The 23746-nt window shown below is 40.0% G+C and overlaps 1 protein-coding gene and 1 long non-coding RNA gene across 7 annotated transcripts in view; one reads left to right on the top strand and one right to left on the bottom strand.

Moving 5' to 3' along the window:
* FAM13C (family with sequence similarity 13 member C) overlaps positions 1 to 23746 on the top strand; it is a 114551-nt gene that overhangs the window by 17670 nt on the left and 73135 nt on the right. For all 6 annotated transcript variants that reach the window (XM_066324228.1, XM_066324226.1, XM_066324230.1 and 3 more), the window contains one exon: positions 13046 to 13092. In XM_066324228.1, coding sequence (XP_066180325.1) covers positions 13046 to 13092 — 47 coding nt within the window. The remainder of the gene's footprint in view (positions 1 to 13045; positions 13093 to 23746) is intronic.
* LOC136364340 (uncharacterized) overlaps positions 17014 to 23746 on the bottom strand; it is a 148459-nt gene continuing 141726 nt past the window's right edge. The window contains exon 2 of the long non-coding RNA XR_010744139.1: positions 17014 to 17244. This is a non-coding gene — a long non-coding RNA (uncharacterized lncRNA). The remainder of the gene's footprint in view (positions 17245 to 23746) is intronic.

Genomic DNA, 23746 nt, shown 5'->3' with positions numbered 1-23746 from the left:
CTGCAGATCTTGCTACAAAATGTGGTTTTTGGTTTGTTTTTCTTCCCCTAAGAATGGAAACCTATTCTCTTTCAGCTTGAAGCCATTCCCCCTTCAGTCCTATCACTACATACTTGTTTAAAAAGTTTCCCTTTCATCACTTTTGTGGGCTCTTTTCACATACTGAATGACCATAATTAGGTACTCTGAAGCCTTCTCTTGACAAAAAATTAGAGATGAGTGTTTTCTTCTGCTCTGCACGTCCAACAGGGAGACTCCCACCAGAGCAGAAGCAGAGCGCAGGTTCCATGGTGAATAGAATCACAGAATAACTAAGTTTGGAAAAGATCACAGAGTCCAGCCTTTGATATTGCTATGCTAATCTCACTACTCTAGGTGGTGCTTAGATATTGTCATGGGCAGGTTGGAATTCCTTCAGTGAAGTGGAATGCACATTTGAATTACATAACGGTGGCTTTTTGACATTTTCACTGGGTATCTCCATTCTTTCCTCAAACAGACAAAGTGACAACACATTCCAACCAAAAATTCTCACCGTGCAAGAAGAACTGCAGGAGGGTTTGAAGGTATGGTTGGGTCAGCCCAAGGGGCTTGTGTTATTCCACAGTAATCCCTGTAAACTCCCTTGTGAATTTCCCATGCATTGGGTTAATTCACAAAATGATAGAGTAGTAGGGGTGGTGATATTTTTCTTTCAGGAATCTGGTGCTGAACAGAAGCTGTGCAGAGGTGCTAGTGTGAGATCTCTGTTACCCAGGAGAGGGTTAAATCACGTTGGACTGGCTATTTTGCTAATGTGGCTGCTAATTAAACTGCTAATTTAGTTAATGTAGCTGCTTTCAGTTCTGCTGGTAGTGTTCTCCTCATAATAGATACATATGTGTTCCTCAATGTGTTATGCATGCATTAGTTGTTTTTAAATGATGAAGTAAAGCAAGTTCAGAGCAGTTGTCTGCACTAGGGATCTGGCCTCTCTTTAATGCACGTTTTTTCTATTATTTGTAAGCAAAGTGGCCAGGAGTTCAGAAGGTGACTGCAGTCTCAGCTGAACCTTTGAATAAAAGCTCCAAAGTGTCAGGAAAAATAGTGGATGAAATGTCTTTGATATATTCTTTCTTGCTGAAGAGAATATTTTAAAAGAAAGAAGGAAGGAAAAGAGGTCTGTAGTGCTTAAAATTTTTTTTCTTAATCTTACCCTCTCTCTTTTGGAGACTTAAAACCTGATCTGAGGCGTAATCCAGAAAAACATGTCAAGAGGATTTGTTCATAAGCGTACAGTGTGTCGACATCAGCAAACTCTTATTATGGCTGTCATGTTCTCTATCCTGAAGCCTCGTTCTAATCTCCTGGCAGCATTCAAGCCCAGGGCTTTCCATTTTGATTGAATTAATTAGTGAAGTTTAGATGACTCCCCGATTCTGAAATTGTCAGAATTTTTATAGCAGGGTGTTTTTAAAGGCTATTTTTGCCCTAGTTAATAGCAAGTAGGACATCCGACTGCATTTTTGTATTGCTTAAATTGAGAATACATGGCCCATTTGGAAGCAGAGAAAATGGTAAACGAGAGCTATATTTATGTACTTATCTTGCCTTTAAAGTTAATCTCCTGTTACTAGTCTTGAGCTTTTCAGGTTGCCATAGAAACTGCCACAGCCTCCAACTGTGCTTCTCCCAAGACTTAATTGCATTCTGAATTTCATGTGCTCTCTATTAACTGCAGCATTGGCAGACACAGGCACGTTGCAGAATGAGTTGAATTAATGGTTCAGTGTGATGTATGCATTTTTTAATACTATGTTTCCATATCTCTTTTCAAGTTTTCCTTCAGCAGCTGGTTAAATTCTTCTGTAATTTGTAGTGATACCACAGGCATGGATTCTCTCAGCTGCCGCTATATTTGATGTTTTCAAGTCTTTGATGCCATCAAAGTAGCTGCAAGAGTCAGTTTTAAGGACTTGGGGTTTTCCCCTTTTTCCCCCTTGGAGAAGTCAGATTATTCCTGAACTACCTTATCTCTGCTCAGTTTGTTCTTAGTCTTCCCCTTCACCTCAGAAGGCAGCATTGAAGTACATACCTGCTGTCTCAGTAGCTCTACTAAGCTTTTGCTGACTCAATGCACTTTGATTTTTGCTTGACCAGTGTGGGTCAAAGGCAGTTGTTCACCCAGGCCTCTGTTTAGGTGGGGAATACAAATTCATTAAAGTAGGAAAGGAGTAGTGGCTGTAGGCAAGGTTTGATAAGGCTTTTTTGGGAATTATTTATTATGTCTTTGATGAAATTTCTTATCAGAACTGGGCTGATAATGTGTCTCATTCAACTAGCAGAACAAAATCTCAGAGATTTGGTTTCCCAGCTGGCTCTCAGCACAACGATGCTGTCAGTGCAAATACAGTGTTTTACAGATGTCATTCTGCTTTCAGTGAGGGTGAACTCATGGAACCTGTGGTTGATATCACTCTGTGCTCATTGGGTTTAAGTTCAGAACTTCGTAACTGAAAAAGCAATTTCCCACTGTTCTTGCCTTGCGCAAAAAGAGGAGGGAAAATTTATCCCTCTGTTAAGCCCTCTGCCTCAGCTGTGCTTTTCTTGTGTGGGTGAGAGGTGGGGAATAGGACAAACATCCTCTGTGCACTGTTGCTCTTGGACCCAGGATATCTCTGTATTTGTATTAATGCAGGCTCAGAGATGGGCTTTTATCATCAATAGAAAACACCCCACAACTGGTGAAAGAGCAAAGGCAGTGATGCTGAGAAACAGGGCGGGGTGAGGATTTCATCAGCATGTCATTTCATGCATGTCAATTATGCTTTTAGACACTGGCCTTCTGAAGACAGCTCAAATATATCCATTATAGCTTTTAAATGTTTCAAATATCCTTTAAAATCTGACCCCTTTGCGTATGTTTTTCATGTGGTTCTTGTTGTTTACTCTTTTTGTAATTTTCTGCATGTGCTACTTTTCTGGAATTATGTACTGGTGGTCCCTTACAAAAATCTTTGCAATTAGTTCAAGCAAGAAATGTAGCTTGTCTGGCCTCAGCCTTACTACCAACATTTCTCTGTGAATTTGCAAGCTAGTTTTAGCTTTTCCAACCAGAAAGAGGAATTGGGAAATGATGAAATGAACACAATGTTGTCAGGATTAATCTGAAAGAGTGAAAACAGATTTCCAGCACTTTTCCCCTGGCATTCTCTTTGGGTTTTTTCCCCCAGATTCCTTTTATTCATTATCTACCTATTTTACACTTCTTGCCACAACACAGTACACATTCTGTCTCAGAACTTAAATCTCTTCCAACCCATCTCAGCTTTCCATTTTATTGCCTCTGTGAGCTTGAATGTTGATGAGAGCCGGGTTCCTCTGCCAGCTCTGCTCAAGTTGCATTTCCTCAATTGCCCTATGGAATGCCAACATATATTCCCAAAAATCTGTGTCTGCTGGAGATCTTCCTCAAACATTTGAAAAACACTTGCTCTGGGATGGGATTCATTTGGATTTGAATATAAACTAAGTATTGCTTGTTGACTTCTTGTCATTCTTGAAGCCAAAGAGAAGAAGAAGCCAAAGATCTGCCATGTCTCCAAGATGTCTGTCTCCATGAGCTCTTTGCAGGCAGTGACAGCACGTTCTTTGCAGAAAGCACTGCTTGCACTGTCTCACTGCATTTAGAACAAAGACCTTGCCCATCAGCAGGACAGCCCAATGTGTGAGCATGGGGAAGCCTTGACACCAATTATATGTAGCTCCCAGCAATCCCAAAAGAAAGAAAAGACTCATTAGAAGTCTGAGCTGTGCCAGTAGCAGCTTTATTTTGCTCCACTGTGGAGAGCATTGTGAAAGCTTTTTCACACAAGCCATAATTTCTTCTGATTTTTGTAGTTTATGTGAATTTTAGGATATTCCCACAGTTGATGCCTGGTTGCTAGGCTTTTCTATAGGCACATGGCACCTTTGGAGTACAGGTGGATGGATGTTCAGAGTATCTGGGGCCACATCAGCTAGTGCAGTTCTGCTTAGGGATCACAGTGCTTTGTGGCAGAGAGGCACTTGTTGTACTTTGCATTTCCTGCCTTGCCAACACCTGTATTCAGGTACCTGCTGCTCATCCTTCCTTCCCTTCCCCATCCTGTGGGAGAAAACTGACACACAACTTGTTGCAGTGCACCCCTACACTTGAATAGGTGCTTCCATGTTAGGAAACAGTGTAAGCTTCCCCCCTGAACTCATAAGGAAGATGAACCCGGAACTTCTATGCTCTTCTAGTCATAATTGGCCTAGTGCCAGGACAGAGGCATCTTTTAGCTGTTCCTAAAGAAATATAGCTATTTTCTGTTGGGCAGCGTGCCAAAACCCCTCCTAGATCATTGACTACTTAAGGGGAGCACCGAGACTCTCAGGACATTTTTGAGGTGTCTTAGCAGGGGCAAGGGACCTCCTTACACTGTGCATGGCTTTTATTCTTTTGTTTTGTACAGTTTGTTATTTTTGCTTTAATTAAAACCCTTTTGCTTTTTCAAAACACCTCTGATCATGCCGTCTCCCTGATTTCTCTTAAGCCATTTCTGGGAGGCTCCTGGCAGCCCTCAGATCTTGGTACACCTTCATGGGGCTCAAAACACGCTGGCCTCAGGCAGCCATGTATCAACAGCTGCCTCTGGTTATACCCACAGGTGAGCAGAGAGCAGGGATGCTGCTTCCTCACAGCCTTTGTGCTTCTCTTCCTCAGCCAAGACGTGCTGCTGCTCCGGGATGTTTGTGTTGGAAGTCTGGCTGTTTATGGGAGCGGGGAAAAGGGGAGCAATGCAAGGGACTGACAGAAGTCACACACAGCTGAGCCAGGCTGCTGCTGAGTGGACAGTGGAAGGGTTAAACCTGGTTAAAACTGGCTTGTTACTTTGGCTTCATCTCCTAACCTTGTCCCTCAGTATAAGAAAGTCAAAACTCAAATTTCACTCCACCCTAAGCAGGGGTGCTGCCTAGGAGGGGCATACATATCTCAGGCAAATATTCCCACTGGAATAAGGAGAAGCACAGGGAAGGAGATGCACAGGTAGGGGACAGGCTTGTTCAGCAGTTCTCTTGAGTTTGTATCACTTTATTTTTTATTTACTGCACTAAATATACATTTCCTCTAGCACATCCTGAGCAAGATGGGATGTGGCACTGAGTAGAATGTAGGCTCTTAGGGCTAAACATTTAAAACGCTTGAAATCTAGACCTACTACTTAGTTTCAGCGTAATTTATCTCTCTCTCCTTCTCATTTGTGCCGGATGAATCAATCCCCAGTGAAAAATCTTTCTTCTGTTTTAACCCTGCTCACCTCAGTGGCCACTTAGCAGAAGGTTTCACCTATGAGTTAACTAAGTGGGTCATTCTGTGTGTCCTTGCATGGCATGCAGTGGAAACATGCATGGACTCTATTAATAATTTGTTCTTACATAAACAGAACCAATTTTATTCAGCTCTGCAGCTAAGGAAGCACTGTGGGAACAAGACAGCCAAAAGCTTGGGAATTACTCTACAAGGAAGAATCTCAGTGTTTCTTGGCAAAAGCTGCCGATGTTCAAGGTTTTCTTGGTAAGAGCCAACAGTAACAAGGTCTTATTCTGAACAGGAGTCTAAATAAACAGAATTTTCCTGCCTTTTTTGAAAGCTCATACACAGGAATCCCAAAGTTTATTTCAAAGAAGGCTGAATTTTCATCTAGTTACAGCCAGATACTCAATTTTGAGGAGGGGTTCTAATGAGAGAAAAGAGGAGTTGGAGTCCCAAATGGAGACCTATGGAAAATTCTCTTTTCTTTATTTACTTCTAAGTACTGACAGGATGGAAATAAGTTTTTTTCCCCATCAGTTGTCTGTCTGTTGTTTTCTCTAACATGGAAAGACAAAACTGAAAAGCATATGGTGACTTACTTAGCAATAATTGGATTACAAGCATCAGTTGCTACCAGAATTTTATTACAGTAACTATAGAGGTGGCTGAATTGTTGTAGATGGTCTTTGATAAAATGCCTTTTTGGGGAGTGATGGAGAGTATAATAGAAGCATTAGCTGGCATTAGATTTACAAAGCCATAACTTCTAAATGTATTTTTTTTTTTAACATGTACATTGAATTGAACTGTTAAATTCAAACTTGTGCCTGGAAGGTCAGTGTCTGCAATGCTGTGTCATGTGCAGGTGAGCCCACAGCCTCACCTATCTGTCTCTCTGGTACTTCCCTGGGCACACAGGTGCAGGAATGTGGGGAACTCTCTTTGCCAATGGTTTCTCAGCTGGGCTGAACACTGGCAGCTCTGTGAATGTGCTATCAGCACCAGAGATTCTGCCTGTCAAGCTGGAACCAGCAGAAACGCCATTTGATGCCAGTGCTTTGTCTCAAAGGATGCAGCTTCAAAGGTGTCTTTGGTTTCCAAAGACTGCCTCTGGCTGGATAATATTTCAGTATAAAGATAACATCGTCAGAGATAAGGACAAAGAAAAGATGAATGATCCTGTTTATTCTTGGGTTATTGCTGTTTGTTTCCCATGGGCTGGAAGATACAGGTGAGAGGAATTTCAGAACGGAATCTTGCATACTAAAAGCTGCTGCAGAGCTGGCAGGAGCTGACACAAGAGAGGGTGGGGCTCTGCCTTAAATCCTTCTCCTTTGTGCATTATTCTCCCCTTCCTTGGCGAAATCCTGTCTTCAGCCACCTCTGTCTTTCAGTTTTAATAGCACACTGCAGTGGGAATCTCAGACTTATGGGGAAAATGTGACCCAGTGTGTCTGTGCAGTGCAGAGAAAGCAGGAGCCTGTTTTCCAGTTGCCAGTTCCCAGTATGTCTTTATATTATCAGTGGAAATACTAGTAGAAAACCAAACAGTCACTACCGAATGCACTGATCTGCACAATTAGTCTTCAGATAAATCAGAATAGCTGCTCAATCTTTTGCATTCAGTGCACAGGGCAGGAGCTGATGTGTAACAAGGCCGTTTGCTGAGACCTGCATACAAAAGCAACAGTAAAGGAGACACCAGTCTGCAGAACAAAACTGAAAAAAATTTGTGCCATATGTGCAGTGTGAAAAATGAGCCGTTTATTCCCTGGTCCAAAAGTAAGTTTATAACTCGCTTTATGAACTTGTTTTTCTGGATCCTAACATAATAAAATGCAACCCATAATTTGCTAACAACTCACAATTGCACCTGACCACATGACAGGTATTTCTGAGGTCCTGCAAGAGCCTGTAAGAACCAGAGATGGATCCAAAAAGCACAAAGAAAATCACAATAATAAAACAATTAAAAGGCAATAACTTTTAAAATAATTGAGGAAGTATTTAAATTAAGAAATAATCTTGATTCCCATTTCCTGGGAATGTGCACTGTGCAAGGAAATAGAAGGTAATTATGCTAAGAAGACCTGTGGTAAAAATCTTTAATTATAATCATTCAGACAGAAGTTAATTAAAAGCACATCTTTAATGTAGCAGAATGGTTTTCCCTACGTGCCACCATTTGGGACTGACTCTCTTCTGCCCTCTCTGTTATTTAACTTACTTAGTTACAAATAGCTGTGAATGCAGCTTATCTGCTGAACAATGCCTTGTTTTTCCAAGACGGGTTGTACAGAAGGCTGTAGCCTTTCCTTTTTGCAGGAAAAAAACTAACCCCTCTCAGTCCTTATTGCTGCATGAAGAAGTTACAGGAGTAACTGCAAAATTTGAATTTACAAGTTTCCTGGGAGCTGGCCTTAGCCGTGCTCCCTTTTTGCTCCTGTTGGATGCCAGGTGTGCCAGGCAGGATTGATATCCCTGTTGGGGTCAGTTTGCTGTCACACCTCACTCCACAGGCTGCTGCTCTGCCACTGCCCTCCCAGCAGTGCCACCCTGCCCGAGCTCCCTGGCGGGAGGTTTGGCCATGGAGAGAACGTCAGGAAATAGCAGGTGGGCGTGGAGATGTGAACACAGCCCTGCAGATGAAGTCTGGCCATGAAGGTGGTTTTTAAATGCCCAGCAGGTTAACACTGCTTTTCTTTAAAGGGGGAATTTTGGTAGCAGTGCCTCCCTACATGGAGAGCAGTGTCAGGCTCCCACAGCCTTTAGGTAATTAATCACAGATTATGAAGGACAACAGAGAGGATTTTTTCCAGATTTTTTTCCCAGAAGTGGTTTAAGAGTTTCTCAAAAAGTGGAGAAGTTGACAGATGATGCAATACCTTGAAAAATCCATGGGGTAGGAACGTACTCCCAGTCCAGACTCTCTTCTGTTTGATGTGTCCATGCCCAAATACTTGGCATGTATGTTTTGATGTTTGGTGGGTTTTTGTTTTTTTTTTTATTTATTTTTAAGCAATGAAATTTGTTTCCAAAACATTTCTATATCTCTTTCCCAAACCTAGACTGCACTAAATTATTGCTAATGGGGTGATGTTTCATTTAGCTGCAGGCTTCCCAAACTAGAGTTTAGCTTATGATGCTCAAAACCAAATCAGCCCTTCCACTGCTGCTGTTGTCCATGTTTCTGGCTCACAAACTCCACGTCAGCAGTCTGCCCCTCGAGTCAGTGCTAATGAGCACAAGACAAATCAGTTCTGAAGCTTCTAGGTGAGACATTAGGAAGAACTTTTGAAAACAGACTGACTGAAAGAGAAGGGTTAGACTAAACTCCTGCCTCTTCAGAACATTTGTCTATCTGGCAGGCAGTGTGCCAAATCAATTGTGCGCTCTGAAGCCATGTGTCAGCTGGAATTTGAGGGAGGTGGAAAGCTGGCTTTGAGGCTGGCTGGAACAGTAAGTGAACAGGACAAGCACTTTCACCTTGCACAGGTTTAGTTTTCAATCTGTTGTGCAGCAGACACTTGAAAGCTGCCCATTAGAAGTCTGTGAAGAGGTGCTGGGATAATACAGTCAATTTACTTTATTGGGCAGAGCAAACCCTGCGAGGATGCTTTCTGAGCACCAGAGCGAAGTGGCATTGCAGGGCTCTGTGTGGCAGCTCTGAGGGAGGAACCAGGGCAGCCAGCTAACATAGCCAAACTGGGGTTTTAATATGCAGCAAACGGAGCAAGTAACAAATTGAAAAATTACTATAGACACACTTATTTAGGGTAATTGGACAGGCTTTTTTAGGAGTTTAGTTTCTATTACCCAGCTCAGTGTAGTGAACTGCTGATTCACCGTCGTATCAGTTTCAAGAGTTGATAACACAGTGAGTGGTTGCCTGGTTTTTATCAGCTCTCTGAGTGAAGTTTTTCAACTTAAAAGTAGCTGTTTCTGTTAGAAGAATAAACGTTTAAGCATTTACGCATATGGGAGTTTTTACAAACTGTCCACGAAATTAAAAGTAACAATATGTTGTTAAATTTTTGTCAACTGAGGTAACCTCAGGCTGCTGGTCATTTCTGTTCTGTCCTGGCCATGAATGAGAGAGAAGGCCCAGTCAAAACCTAATGTTTCTTCCTCTACTAATTTTTAATATTCTGTACAAAAGATCCATTAATAAATTTTGAGATTCACTTGTCATATTTAAGTAATCACTATCTTCCATTTCAAGATATGTTTGTACTAATCTGTTTCTGTCATAGGGTTTTTCTTTGCTAAAGTTATGGTTTTCAACATTAAATATATTCCTAAAGGGTAAAATTATGAATATCTCTGCTCCAAATCTCCTAGATTCTGTTTAGAAGGTGAGGACTCAACAACAAATGGCACACTAATTTTTCATCCTGCTAAAATGGAGGTAAAATATTTCACTTGAGTAGTAAAGGTATAGGTTATGTTTGTAAGATATACCTCACCTTTTTTCATGCTAGAACAATTCGGCTCAAAACTTCTTCCTGGTTCACAAGATATTTATTACCAGCAAGATATTTATTACCATTGTAAAATTATTTAGTACCTTCTTGATGTTATATGACCTCAGATTATTAAATGACTATCAAACATAATAATAACTTTCAAAGAGCATAATAAAGCTAAATCTGTAACAGTGCTACTGGGTACTGCAACATAATCTCAATTTAAAAAAGTGAAAATGAAGTTTTTAGGGATCCTTGTATGTTACATACTCAGAGAAGATGCATTAATAGAATTAATACATGTATTGTTGAGCTCTGTTCTTCTTCGGAATGCAAATTCCAGCTCCTGGTTCTAGGATGTGCCAAGATAGCTGCAGAGCAGCTGAAAAATAAATGTCAGATATTGACTCAGATTTGCTGTACCTGTGTCCTAGGGTGACTTTATGATGCCTGTAAGAAGCCCATTGTTTTCTGTCTGTAGCACATGACCTCTCAAAAGTTATGTTTCGATAAAATATCACATGGGTGTGCTCACAATGGTTCATTTTGCTATGAATTTTGAGGTACTGTTTTCAGAAATGTGTGTAGCCTTTTTTTGAGGCTTGGTATTATAGCTTCTCTCCCAACAATGCTTTCATAATTATTTTCTTTTAATAGGAAGCCAGAAAAATATTTGCCATAGCAAAGTTAAGCAGAATGAGCTTAAGGTGCTATGTCCAAAACACCATGGAGAAAATTTCAGGTTATAAGGGTGTACATTTTTTAAAAAGTACTAGCTTATCTCTAAATACTCTTGCCACAGAAGAGAACAATTTTGGGACTACAAGCTGGTGTTTTTGTATAAGTAGATGATGTAAAAAAAGTGCCCTCAATGCATTGTGCTGATTGAAATTACCTTTTTGCATTGTAGTTTTTCATTTAGAACAGAACTGTCAAACAAATGGTTTTTCTTCAGTGCATTTTACCCTCCATTCAAAGAGCAGATTGATTAAATACAATATGCAACAGCTTTGTGAACCATTCTGCAATGGATTAACCATTAGTGAAAGAAGTAAAAAACGAAAAGGAAAAAAAATTACTGTATTTCTGTGTCTTTATTAGATACAAAATATTTAATTTGCAGATGTGTTCTTTTCTGTGGCTCCAGATTCCTTGGCTGCAAGGGATGCATTTTTAAATTGTGAGTTGTTAATTACAGCAATTTCTTACACTAACTAACTGCAAAGATCCCTGGAGAAATCTCAGTTCTTATGCAGAAATCCATGTGAGATTAAAAACCAGCGATATGTGTTTAGGGTGCAATGACTCTGTGTGTGCTGTGTGTTCATAGCTGTGCCACTTCCACAGGGAGTTCATTTTCTTTGTCAGTATTGTAAAGTTCTGGAGGAAAACACTTTCAGTGCCTCTTGTTGAAAATGTTCCGGCGAAGACCATGCAGTAATTAAAAGCTGATTTTTCTGGAGGCAATTTGAACAAAAATAATGCTGGCTCTTTAACCTGGGGGAACTGCAGCCACTGCATGGGAAAAGGAAGGCCTAGGATAAATCCACAGACGTTTAACAAAAAGCTGGAGCAAGTCCAGAATAAAATAAGGCAGCTGGATGGGGTGGGATGAAATGCACTCACTGAAATTTGCAGAGGACCTTCCTGGGTTTACGATTTTAGAATAACCCAAGATAGAAGAGCGCTCAGGACTTCCTGAGGAGGAGTTTTCCTTGCTCCAGAGTGTCTGCAGTGCTCAGACAGTTGTACTGGCTGGTAAATCCAGCACACCGTGATGCTGGAAAATGAGAAGTAGTACTTTTGGGTAACAGGATTAAGAAATTGCAGTCTCTTACTTGCAGTCAGAAAATTGAAAGTGAAGCTGGCATTTATTTGCATATATTAGGGCAGGAGAGCAAAGAAAGAAAATGGAGAGACTTGGGGTTCCAGGTGGGCACTCTGACGTGCCAACCCATTGATCTGAGAGCTCTCGAGCCCATTATCTTCCTTCTCAGCTGAGCACGATTGCCATTAGGCTTGTAAGTGAACGGAAATTCTGCAGTCCAGTGTTGTGCATGAAATTCCTCTTGGCAGGCACTAAGTGCTTTGTGTGTGTGTAAGATTGGGTCTTGCTTTATTTAACAAGGCAGTTCAGTGCTTGCCAGCCTACTCAGTATACTGGAGCTCTTGGAATTAAGCACATGAGTATTTCCTTGACTCAGGACTAATCCAGAAGTTCTACATTTCCATGATAATTCTTCTAAGGTTACTTGATCACTTTTTATGCATGACAAGTTCCTCCTGGGCAGTGCTGATTGGGTGAGGCTTTTTCACTGCTACGTGATAACCACATGACAGATGTAATTCCAATAACACTTTTGTGTCTGTACTGCAGCCTGGTGAATGTTTGAAATTTCTATTTTTCTAGTAGAGGCAGGAAAACATCACAAGGAACAAAAGGATAAAAAGTGAAAAGGGTATCAAAACTGGAACAAATTTTCCAGTTTCCATTTTATGTGGTTAACTGTCCGGGGTCCAGATAACACAAGATCTGATTCAAAACTCTATTATCTTTAAAATTTAAAATAGCACCGCTGAGGTCCTTCAAAGGGAAAATGTAGCTTAATCTTAAATAACAAAATCTCCAGTTGGTTTAGGGAGAGGTTTTTAAAATCCTTCCCATTTGGCTACTTTGGTGCATCTTATGGATGTCTCCTGTATTCAACAACGAGCTCTTGCTGTTTTATATTTGTGTCTTCCATTTGCCGTAATATTTACCAATTACAGAGTTATCATAACTCTTGTGTAAAATTGTGGGCACTCTGATCGGAAGGGGATTTAATACATGGAATGTATGACATTTTTGGATGCCTGTAAGTGACTGCTTGACCTTTTCTCTTACCTCTGACCACAGGGGTGACTTTTGAGCTCTGGATGACCTCTGACCTTTCAGCAACATTTTGAGCCCATTCTGACCTTGCAGCAACCTTTGATCCTGCAGGACCATTTGTCCTCTAGCAGTGACTTGCGACCCAGGGTGACATCAGAACTTTGGGGATGACCTTTGATTCCTGAATTAGCTCTAGCATGTTTTCTATCAGGATTCTGTTAGCGTGTCCAGGGCTGAAGTCTTGACTATAAGAATATTGCAAATGCTTAAAAGAGCCAGGAGTGCTGTTTATACTCCCAAAAATAGCTAAGAAAGCACAAGTGAGCCGTGCCCAAACTGGTCTGGAATTGAAATCTAGCCTCTTACATTCTGTTTCTCCTCTCTACACAGACAAGCAACACAGAAGTTGCAGGAGGGGACAGACTCACATTGCTAAGGTAGGATGAAAGCATCTTTTTGTTTAAACTGCTTCATGGAAACTTCTGATGTCTCATGAGAGATTTGTATGCTATGCTACTGTAATGTAGTTACAGTTGGTTTGTTGGAGATCTGCTGGAGGAATAACCTAAAGAGTGAAACTTCTCCAAGTCTTAGTGCTGGTATGTATCAGGTGTACACAGATAGATGCAGGCCACTGTCACCAGCTGACTCCCCCCAAAAATGTATTGCTGATTCCTGGGTGGGTGGTTTGTGTGGAGGGTTTTTTTTTCTCACTACTCTTTTAATATTTTATTTTGCTCATGAACCTCTATAATCGTGGATCCTGTGTTGGTGTGACCTGAGTGGCCAGGAGGAACTGCATAGTGTCGGGAAGCATTTCATGAATTTGCACTGGTGTGGAGTTGCAGAAATTGGCAGAGATACAATTAGTAAATACATCAATAACTAAAATCCTTTGCTGTTTTTTTGTCAGAAAAGCTTGGCTTTATGAGACTGGCATTTCTCTAAGCAAACAGTATTATGTTATGCCCTGAGACTAGAATTCCTTGCATAAGTTCTCCAGCAGACTTGTCTGACCATAGGGACATGGCTTAGCAAAAAATTTTCTTAAAGAAATATTTCAGCCATAAAACTTAGAACCATGGTAATGTCTTCCACCCCATTTGCATTTTGGAGTAAAAATACTTGGACTAAGCTAATAACCAAGGCATTGGAAAATCATGGTGCACATTCCAGTCTTTAAGACATTGTAAGGTTTTTTTCAGAGATCAAGTTTTTTGAATTCTCCAGTAAAACAGCTGAGAAAAAAAAATTATGGTTCAGAACAATTGCAAGTATTTCCCAGATATTTTGTACTAAGAGATGCTGCTGAAATATCCCACTTAATATTCTGTTTGCTTTGCCAGTAATGCAGCAGATTAATAAACTGCATTAGGTAGGAAATAGCTTTTTGAGAGACCTAGGAAAGATAATTCAAGGTTTTAGACAAAGCCATTGAAGCAGAAACAAGCTGGCATTTCCCAAAAGCTAATCAAATACTAGCAGAGCAGTGAGGGAGTGTAACACATCATTTGGAAGTCAAAAGTCAAGGGAGAAGATTTTAAAGATACTTAAAGAAACATGCTGCTTCCATTTGCCAGCAGCCAGGACCTCCCAGTGTCAAGCCTCTGTCACTGTAGAAATTGCCAAGTCCTGTTGAAACAATCATCTGAGGGGGCTTCTAAACCACAGTGATTGCTCAGGTCTGGTGGGGGACCTCCTCACTCATTGCTGGGTCTGAGACAGAAATTCTGAATGTTTTATTTTGACATTTTTGGTCAGAGTCAAACAACCGGCAATTGTTTTTTTTCTGGTCACCGGGAATTTAAGTTTTTCCTGTCACGCTGTTGATAAGTGATGGTTTGGATGTCCGTATGGGTTACAAAGCAACTGAATTTCAGCAGCTGCAATGAGAGGAGAAGTAAAAATAAAATTAAAAGAAGTGTGTGTAAATGTATTTTATAAATGCTAGAATGTATCAGGGAGGCTCTGACTGCTCAGCTTGAACTCTCCTGGAGCTAGGACACTTATTCAGGGATTTAAGGTCAAATCCCTTCAGATACAGAGTGGAATTAAAGCAAATTTTTCTATCTTGTGTTTGTGCCATATATTTTGAATTAAAAAAAAAAAAGAAAGTATAATTCTCAAATATTTTTGGAAAATTCTTGTGCTAATTCTTATCTCTGTAACTGAAATTTCTGGAGAACTCTAAGTTCTGTATCCTTGAGATCCTCTGTATCCTTGTGAATCCTTAGATTCACATTTCTCAGAGAATTTAATGTTCCTGGCTGTGTATTCTTCTACAACCAAGGTCTGGTGAAGGTCAGCAAAAGGCTTTTTTTTTTTTTTTTCCAGGAACTTCACTTGATTATGCCATTCTTGAAAGCAATGCTTTATTATTTGTTTAAGAAGTATTGTCAAGTGGGCTAATTGTCAATGTGAATTTCTGCACTTGTTTGTGTTCATTTCAAGGAAACTAAGTAAATGCAGTTGGTAAATATTCACTCTGCAAGCCCTTAGGCCAGTCAATAAATCTGTAACCCCAACTGTCTGTTACTGTCACTCTGCTGAAGTGAAAATGCACAGTAATTTGGTTTTAGCAAAACAACATGAACGAATCACTTGGCCATTTAATTTGAGGTAATATCTTGTCTGAGCGTGGACTGGAGCACTTGAATGCAGTGAGCTTGACGTCCAGCAAGCAGGGGCAATATTTACATGGAGCTCTCCTGTTGGTCTGAAAAGATTATCCAACGCCAAGGTCACTTCTGGAAAGAGCTCTTAGATGTGGCAGTCTGGTCCCCAAAAGATGTGCACTGCACAAAGACCAAACCCCATGAAATAAGTATGTAGGACACAGAGTTGTAGCCTCAGTCTGCTGTTAGGGGTAAGTATTGCGATCAAGAAGCCTGCTGGGTGTATTGTGAAGCCTCCTGATTCTGAACCAAAATGTTGATGTTTGGTTATCATCAAATCACCTTTTCCTTAAGTCTAAGCACAAGGAACTGCTGCCCAATTTCTCAGTAAATGCTTCAGTAAAGAATGAGCACAAAAGTTCACAATTGGGAAAGGACATGAAATCTACTTTAGCTTTCCCAAATTGGCTAGTTCTGAATGAGAGCAAGGCTAGTTACCACACACCTTCTTTCACATCCCTGACATGGAATATGTTCTTTGTTGTTTGGAATGTGCTTGTGCTGCTGCTTTTATAACACAAGCAGTTTCAGAGAAAACAGGATGATGCTTACCTTTTTCAGTTTCATGTGCTCCTATATTCCAGAACTGAAACTTGTCCCAGCAATTTAACATTTATCAAAATCCTTTTATTGTGGAAAACTGAGGACAACTCACCATAGGTGAGCAAGTTACACACTGCAGTGATTTTAATTTTGCGTACAAAGGATTGTCTTTAATTTACTGTTACACCCTGTTAAAGTAAACCGCTATAATGCCACAAGATCCCCCTGTCAACTGATTTTCTGTTTGTTTCATAAAGGCTTAAGTTCAGGGCATATACAAATCTCTCAGCTTAGGAATCAGACATACAGAAATGTGTTTGATAGATGTCTACAGTGTGCTTAGCAGACAGTTTTAATCCCTATATTAAATTAGGTATTAAGGGCAAATAAAAGTGTCTGTCTTGAGGGACAGATTATTAGCATATATAGGAATCTTGAAATGCAGCAGGATATTCTTCTTTTGGGAAAAAAGCAAAACAAAACAGTCTAGGCAGATCTATCCTGCTGGGCTTTGGGTTTTTTCCCACTGTTTTAATGCAAAAGCTAATTATTAAATTTAAATAGATTTACCTGCTCTGCTGGCTGAATGTGAGGGTGTCTGGAGATACACCTCGTGTCACTGTAAGCAGGGCAGTGTCACCAGGCTGGCTGTGAATGCTGCTTAATTCTTCTGAATCGAGCAGGCACAATTAGCACTGTTGTTGTTATGGGAAACTGGTCTTTTGTCCTGCCTATTCCAATGCCAGAATAATCATGTTGCCTTTTGGAAAGAGATGCGCAGAGTAACCAGGGCCCTTGGAGTACGAAATATTAGGGATACAAAGCTGATGTGCCTTGTCACATCTATTGAGGACATTTTGTCAGAACTGGGGATTAACAAACTAGCAGGTCCACCAAGACAAGCCTGAAATGGATGAAGTGTATTTTGAAGGAAGAGATCACAAGGTTGATGTTTCTCTTCCCTCCTTTGCTCACCAGATACTCTTTTAATGAAATGTGCAAAGGCGATGGCAGTTTGTAGTGAAGACCAAAGATGTCAAAAAATAACAAGGAATGGCAAATGTGTGATAAATCTTTTCATGGTATTTTTTCCTCTGATGTGATATTTTGTCTGATCACACTTTGTATTTTAAACTGCCATTTCTTTTTGATTTTGTTTGTTTGTTTGTGGGTTTTTTGAATTAGCAAGGTTTGGAATCTGTGGTTTCACAGTAATCTGTGTGATTAAGAGATAGTCATGCCTCTTGCAGAACAATGGGACTACTTTTAGGGTTTTGCCTGCTTGTTTGATTTTGGTTCTGCCACTTTTTTTTTTTTTTTTTTTTTTTTTTTTTTTTTTTTTTTTTTTTTTTTTTTTTTTTTTTTGGTCTTCTTGCATACAAAACATAAGAAATTCAAAATCTGGTTTTCCTGGTAATGAGGCCTGTGATGAAGACTTATTAAACAGTAAAAGCTTTTGGTTTGCATTATTCTCCCAAAACCACTTTTAATGTTTTCTAGATGAGAATGTTAGAGAAATTCACTGTCTTGTATGTTTGTCCACATGCACGCTTGTGTACAGGGGATTACCTTGGTGTTAGCTGAAGTGATGTAAAATTCTACATGAAGCTTTCTTTCCTTTGGTTTTACAAGGAGGTTTGTTTTTTTTTTTTGTGTGTGTGTTTTTTTTTTTTTTTCTGCTTGTAAACCTGGTTAAAGTGCAATACTTCTATATTATTTTGCTCTAGCTTGACTATATCAGCTTAATACTAATAATATCAGCTTAATATTCCCCACGGTGTGCCTGCACAAACTTACTGCAGAGTGACGTGTGATGTGGAGTGATACCACTGTGTTGGCCCCCCCTCACCTGTTCACAACGACCTGTTTTCATCACTGTACCTGCTGTTCCACTGCTTACATTGACCGTTTGAAGTTTTGGGGCTTTGTTTGTTTGTTTTTGTTGTGTGGTGGTTTTGGTTTTCCCGCAGTAGTGTTTGTAACAGGATTTCTTTCTGTTTATGCAATCAGGCTGGGCAAGAGAAAGCAAATGCAGTCATTTTGGGTACTGCCTGTGGGCGTGGAGGGATGGATAGATCCAGGCCAAGCAGACACAGTCACATCTTCTCTGACAGACGAATGATTATGGGGAATGTGATCCTCTGTCCAAAGCCAACTCAGCTCTGCTGGATCCTGACACAGGGGATGCCACAGGGAATTTGTCAAGTGGTTTCAGTGTGGATGCAGGCAGAAATTATGGAACTACACTTTCTAAGCAGGCATTGAGCCAAACATCAAGCTTTCATTTCTATCTTTCACTGTTAGAAAGGATAGAAATTAGGAAAAAACTAAATTAGAAAGGAAAGAACTTTTGAGTATTTCCCAAACAAAAGAGAATAGTTTTCACCCAGTCTAGTAAAATTAAATCCAGTAACAAGTGACATGTGCAAAATCCTTGGACGATGTTGCTGGCAATCATTGTAATTTGTAGCTCAGTGGATTCTTTTCCAGTTCTGAGACTTTGAGAGTAAAACTCTGCAGAAGTTTTAGGTTACCATATTTCAATCTGCAAGTATAATTCTCTGAATATCCCTCATTTCCCCTTAACAGCAGTCATTAAAATTTGCAAACGTCTCACCCTTTCTTCAGAGAGCATGACAGACTGAGCAAATAGCAGTTTTCCAGACTTTAAGCCAAAGCAAAGTTTTACCTTAATTGCTGTCAAGCAGTTTGTTTCTCTCACAGCTGTAAAGCAGGTGTCTGTATCTCAGCAGAACAGTGCTGTGGTGAATTGAATGAGGCAGACACCAATATTTATTCCTGAGAGCTGAAACTGCTTCGAGGATCATGGGTTATATCAGCTGTGTGTCAGAAGCTGAAGAAAGAGAATTACAGAAACTGTTTTCCTATTGATTTCTTATGAAAATAGAGGTTTTGTAACTTAAGAGCTTTGGGTAGTCTGTGTAAAAAATGAAGTCCCTGTTTACACCAGGGACTATTTTGAGCTAGAAAATTCATAATTCCTCCAAAGGCTGAAGTTGAGCTTCCTTTACCTCCTAGTTAGAGTCTGTCTGTCCTGTCAAACAGCAAGGTTTCATTGCTGGCAGAGCTGTGCACCTAAACCCTTCTGGAATAACAGGACTACATCTCTGATCCAGCTGGAGACATATCTTGACTGGGACCTGAGTAGAATCACCTTGGGCAGTAGATTCCCTGGTGGTGAAAGGTGTCTGAGGCACCACAGAGAAGCACAGTGTGGTGTGGCTGTCCCTCAAGCAGGGTTCTTTCTCCCAGAGTGCAAGAACCAGTCAACACACTGAGCTGAGATATTTGGTTTTGTTGTCATCCTGCAGAAGGGGGTGCCAGGCATCACTCATTTCAGGGTGCAGGCACAGCCATTTATACAGAGAGGGAACAAAGAATGATACAGAAATGGGTGGTTTGGTCACTCACACTTACGTAACAGAATTCACAGTGTGTGTGTGGTGGTCTGGGTCCAGTTCATTATCCTATCATTGACATACACAAATCTCCCTAGGAGTGCAATTTTGAGCTTTATAATTGTCTAGGCCAACTGGAGATCCTATTTTCATCCTATCCACTACCATGAAGTTATTATTTAACATTATACTCTCTTAGAGTTTTGGCTTGAATCTATTTGAACGATTAATTGTCAATAAAATAAGGATTCCCAGTACTCTGTTCCTGGGGGCTCCTCATTGCTCTGTTGCTCTGGCACCTTGTCATGGTTTCAAGACCAGCTCAACACTCCCTGTGAACTTTTTGTGGGTTTTTTAACATCATGTGACATCAGTATCAACCCACGGGTTTTTCTAACTGGAGTTAATTGGTAACTCTCATTTGAGTGTTACTTTTGCCAAGTGTAGCTGCTGATCGTATTTCTATTCAGAAATATTTTATGATGGCACGCAACTTGCTGAGATGAAGTTGCATTTTCTCTTAGCTCTTGATGGTTCCTTTGGGATAAAATTCTCCTCCAGAGAAACCGTAAGCCAGTTATGTCAATGAGGGGAAAAATTCCAGGGAATGGGTTGAAGAAGCACGTTCCCAAGTCAGAGCCCTTGCTGCAGAGAATAGATTTCAAATGTGTTAAATACACTTTAAATTACACACTTGAATTCCTCTGGAACTTCAAATACCTTCGAGCCTTTTTTTCTTTTAATTTTTCCTCTCTTTTACTGTTGCTGAATCAAACAAAATCTGCCCGTGGTGTGAGATTTGCTAATTGGGCTTTTCAATTACCATAAAATTCGTCAGTGCTTTATAAAGCGTGTTGCTGTGGTGTGCTGTAGTGATAGCGTAATTAAAACAGAGACAAAATATATAAATAGCCAGCTCTTTCTGGGTGTGCTGTTCTCTGGGCTGTGTGTGGAGCCCTTGGCTGCAGGGAACAGGGTCACTCTGATGGTAATGGCAGCACGTTATTCCAGCACAAGCAGCTGCGGGAATGCAGCCGAGCACTGGGCTCTGCCTTTGGAGCTGTTCCTCAGCTTCAGAGGGAGTTAATGAGCAAATTGTTCTTCACACAGGGAGGGGATGAAAGAGAGTGTCTCAAAGCTGATTTTATTTGCTGCTGAAACAAAGTTAGGGAGCAGAACTCTTCAACTACTTGAATTCATTTTAGCTTTCTACCCTAACTTTAGCATTTTGCCTTTTTCGTGACTCAGACTGCATGGGAAAGATGGCATGCAAAGATTTTTTTCCTAAAGTGACAGTTGTCAATATGGAATATTTTAGGTTCTGTTTTTATGGTCAAATAAGTCTTTATTTTGCTCTTTGTGTGATTTGTTACACGGAGCAATATTGGAGAGCTGTGCTGTCCACTGGCTTTGTTGCTCTCCTGCAGATACATCTTTTAAAATGGCCTAGCCTGGGAAATAACAGATAATGAATTTTACAAACTCCTTTCTCAGAAATGGCACTTAAGGTCTGTGGTTTTCTTCTCGTGTGACATTAATGGTGTTTGTGGCACAGGAGGACTGTCAAGGGAATTTGAAAATTAGAGATATGAGTCATCATGAAAACAGTGGTAATGTTATTTTCTGTGACTGCTAGTCTGTGATGTAACTCTGGATCAGATCTTGGTTTATTACTGAGAATAGAAATTCAGTGGGATGGGAAAGAAGTTCCCTAATCCTCCTTGATGATTTCTCTCATACCACAAGCCATCTAACTCTTTAATTCCATTTAATTCTTTTGGAGTAATTTAGTAATTGAGAGTAATGGCACAAAACCCTCTCTGCACAGGAGGATGAAAATACCAGTTATGTGTTGCAACAAATCTCAAAACATTTCCAGAGAGGATGAACACGGCCAGAAAGGTGTTTCTGTTATTTCTCTCAGATTGCTGAAGAGAGGATAATTAGGCCAATAAATTATTTACCAAGTTTCATGAAATGTTCTGAACCTAGAATTGAAGGCACTTTTACAGCACTAGCAATATAGTGCTGTACAAATACACAAAGCCTCTCATTTTGCTTTATATTTTATTAAATAATTAATCATTTGTTCTAATATTTCAACTTCTCCAAATCCCCAGCATATTGGTCTGAAATGCTGTCTGTTTTGTTTTGGCTTTCTTGTGATCTGAGGATTCAATTATGGTTAACTTCAATGAAGTAATTCAATTAAGTTTTTGGATCTTTATGAAATAATGAAATAATTTTGGTAGCTAACAAAAATTGTATTTGACATTGCTTTTCACTGCATTACAGTACTGGATATTTGTGATAAGATGTTTCTGGGGGTAATTAAAAGGATGAAGTCTAAACTCTTTTGGTATAACCAGTGGGGAATGCTGTGGAGGCTCTTTCCAATCTACAGGGCAATACTTTGCTTTTGCTACTCAGCTGCTTTGAAGGCAAAGTTTTTATTCTGCAGAGAAGGCTCAGAAAATTTTTATTACTAAGTTAATATCTCGGCAACTTCTCTTCACATGCCACAGGCTTATGTCTGGATGGAATAAGGGAAAGCATAAGTAAAAGCCCAGATTCCTGGTGAAGGAGAAGGAATTCTTTCTTTCAGTTTGACTTGTGCATGGAATATTTTAAGTGTTTTAGTATTTATAGTTAATTGTGCTTTGCATTGTAAGTAGTCTATAATTCTGAGAAAAAGCTGTGAAACTTTTTATTCATGGTCAGTACAATAAATTAGTGAGAAACTGTGCCCCTACATACCATCCAGCATCTTAGTCCTTCCTGTGCCACTCCAATTGGAGCTCACATCATGGAAAGCCACACCAGCATAGGCCTGTAATGGATGGACAAGGATACACTAAAATATCCTTTCCAGTTTGTTGGCAACAAGAAGGAGATCTGGATTTGTTTCAGAAGGGCAGTTCAGTGCACCGCTTGGATTCTGAAAACATTAGTGCTCAGTGGTCTCTCCTTGAGCACATGGCCCCTGAGGGAGGAAATGTGGAGTGCACACTGATGGGCAGGGCAGACACAGCCCTGGCAGTGCAGCTGTGGCTGATGGAGGCTCTGGGTGTGTGCAGGGCCCTGGATCTGAAAGGGGCTCTGGCTCTGTGGTCAGGGCAGGAGGGGCACCGAGGCATTCAGCTGTCACACGGGGCTCAGGCTGCTTCGTGTGTCACGGCTGGGTGACGTGTCTTGGTCCAGCTGCAGTTTAATACTTAAGGTATGGTTGTTTTCCCTGATATTCTGATGATTTCTGTGTGAAGCACTGAGACTCATTTAGCACCATGTTTCCCAAGGAATGTTGCATTATCATTCAGGGCTTCCCAAAGCTTTGGCATTTTTGCATCACTTACATTGCATGTATTTTTCTTCCAAGTAATACAGCAATATAATGAATTAAGAGTATCTCTCAAAACTAATGATTATTTACTTTCCATTTCCTATATAAGGGTTTCATAAGGATTAACTTCCTAAAAAAACTCAAACCAACCCAAAACTTCCCTCTGCTACTTCTTCACACTATAACTGCTGTAAAAGTGAACTTTTTGAATTTCTGTTTTGGTTTTATTGTAATATGTTGAAATGAATATATCAGCAGGGACATTTTTCTTCCTAGATTTGAAGTCCAGTAATTTTCCAGACAAATAGCATATTCCTGAATTATTGGAAAATTCATGCCGAGTTACTTCACGTTGGGTGACTTTGCATGTCACCTCTGATGTTTCTGTTGGCTGGCAAAAAAGGCTGTTATTTGTGATTTGTATTTTCTATTCTATTAATTTCTAGTTCTTTTGACTCTTTCACTGCAAAGCACTAAATCTGGTAGCCTGAAAGTGGGAGACTTTAAATATTAAAAGGAAAAGACTGTGATTTCATTGAATGCAGGCAAACATCCAATCATGCTGCTAAGATGTTTAAAATCAGTTGTGATATATGCCTTGTTTGATGATTTGGAGAAATATTTTTAACTCTGAGAAGACTGATAAGTGGATAATTTATTCTTTTGTGAGCGTAAATGAACAAATGCATTTTGTGTTTTTTATCTTGGCAGTTCAATGAAGCAGAAAATACTCAATTGCAATCTTGTTGGGGTTCAGATTCACCTTGGAAAAACCCAAGGTTTCTTCAGAAAAAGTTCTGAAAAGTTTGCTAATTATGCTTCTGCCTTGGTTGTTCTAGAGACTATATTAAAATGGTCACAGGAAAAGCAATATCCTCACTGAAATTCAGACCATAAGTTTATTTTTGCTGGCTTATGAATATATATTCTTTCTTTACAGAATAAAATCTGAGAAAAAGTTTTAGCTAAGGCCTTAAAATTGTCAGCTTTCATCCTTTAGCATTTGAAGGTTAAAAATGTAATTCAATGACAGAGAATCTTATTAGAACTGCATGCTGCAGATGTTTTCTCATGGATAAGTCTTTCCAGTAAAATCCTCAATATACCGAAATAT

Source organism: Sylvia atricapilla, chromosome 8 (assembly GCF_009819655.1).
Source record: "Sylvia atricapilla isolate bSylAtr1 chromosome 8, bSylAtr1.pri, whole genome shotgun sequence".
NCBI classification, from domain to species: domain Eukaryota; kingdom Metazoa; phylum Chordata; class Aves; order Passeriformes; family Sylviidae; genus Sylvia; species Sylvia atricapilla.
The sequence above is the reverse complement of the archived record's forward strand: the minus strand, read 5'-3'. Positions and strand labels throughout refer to the sequence as shown.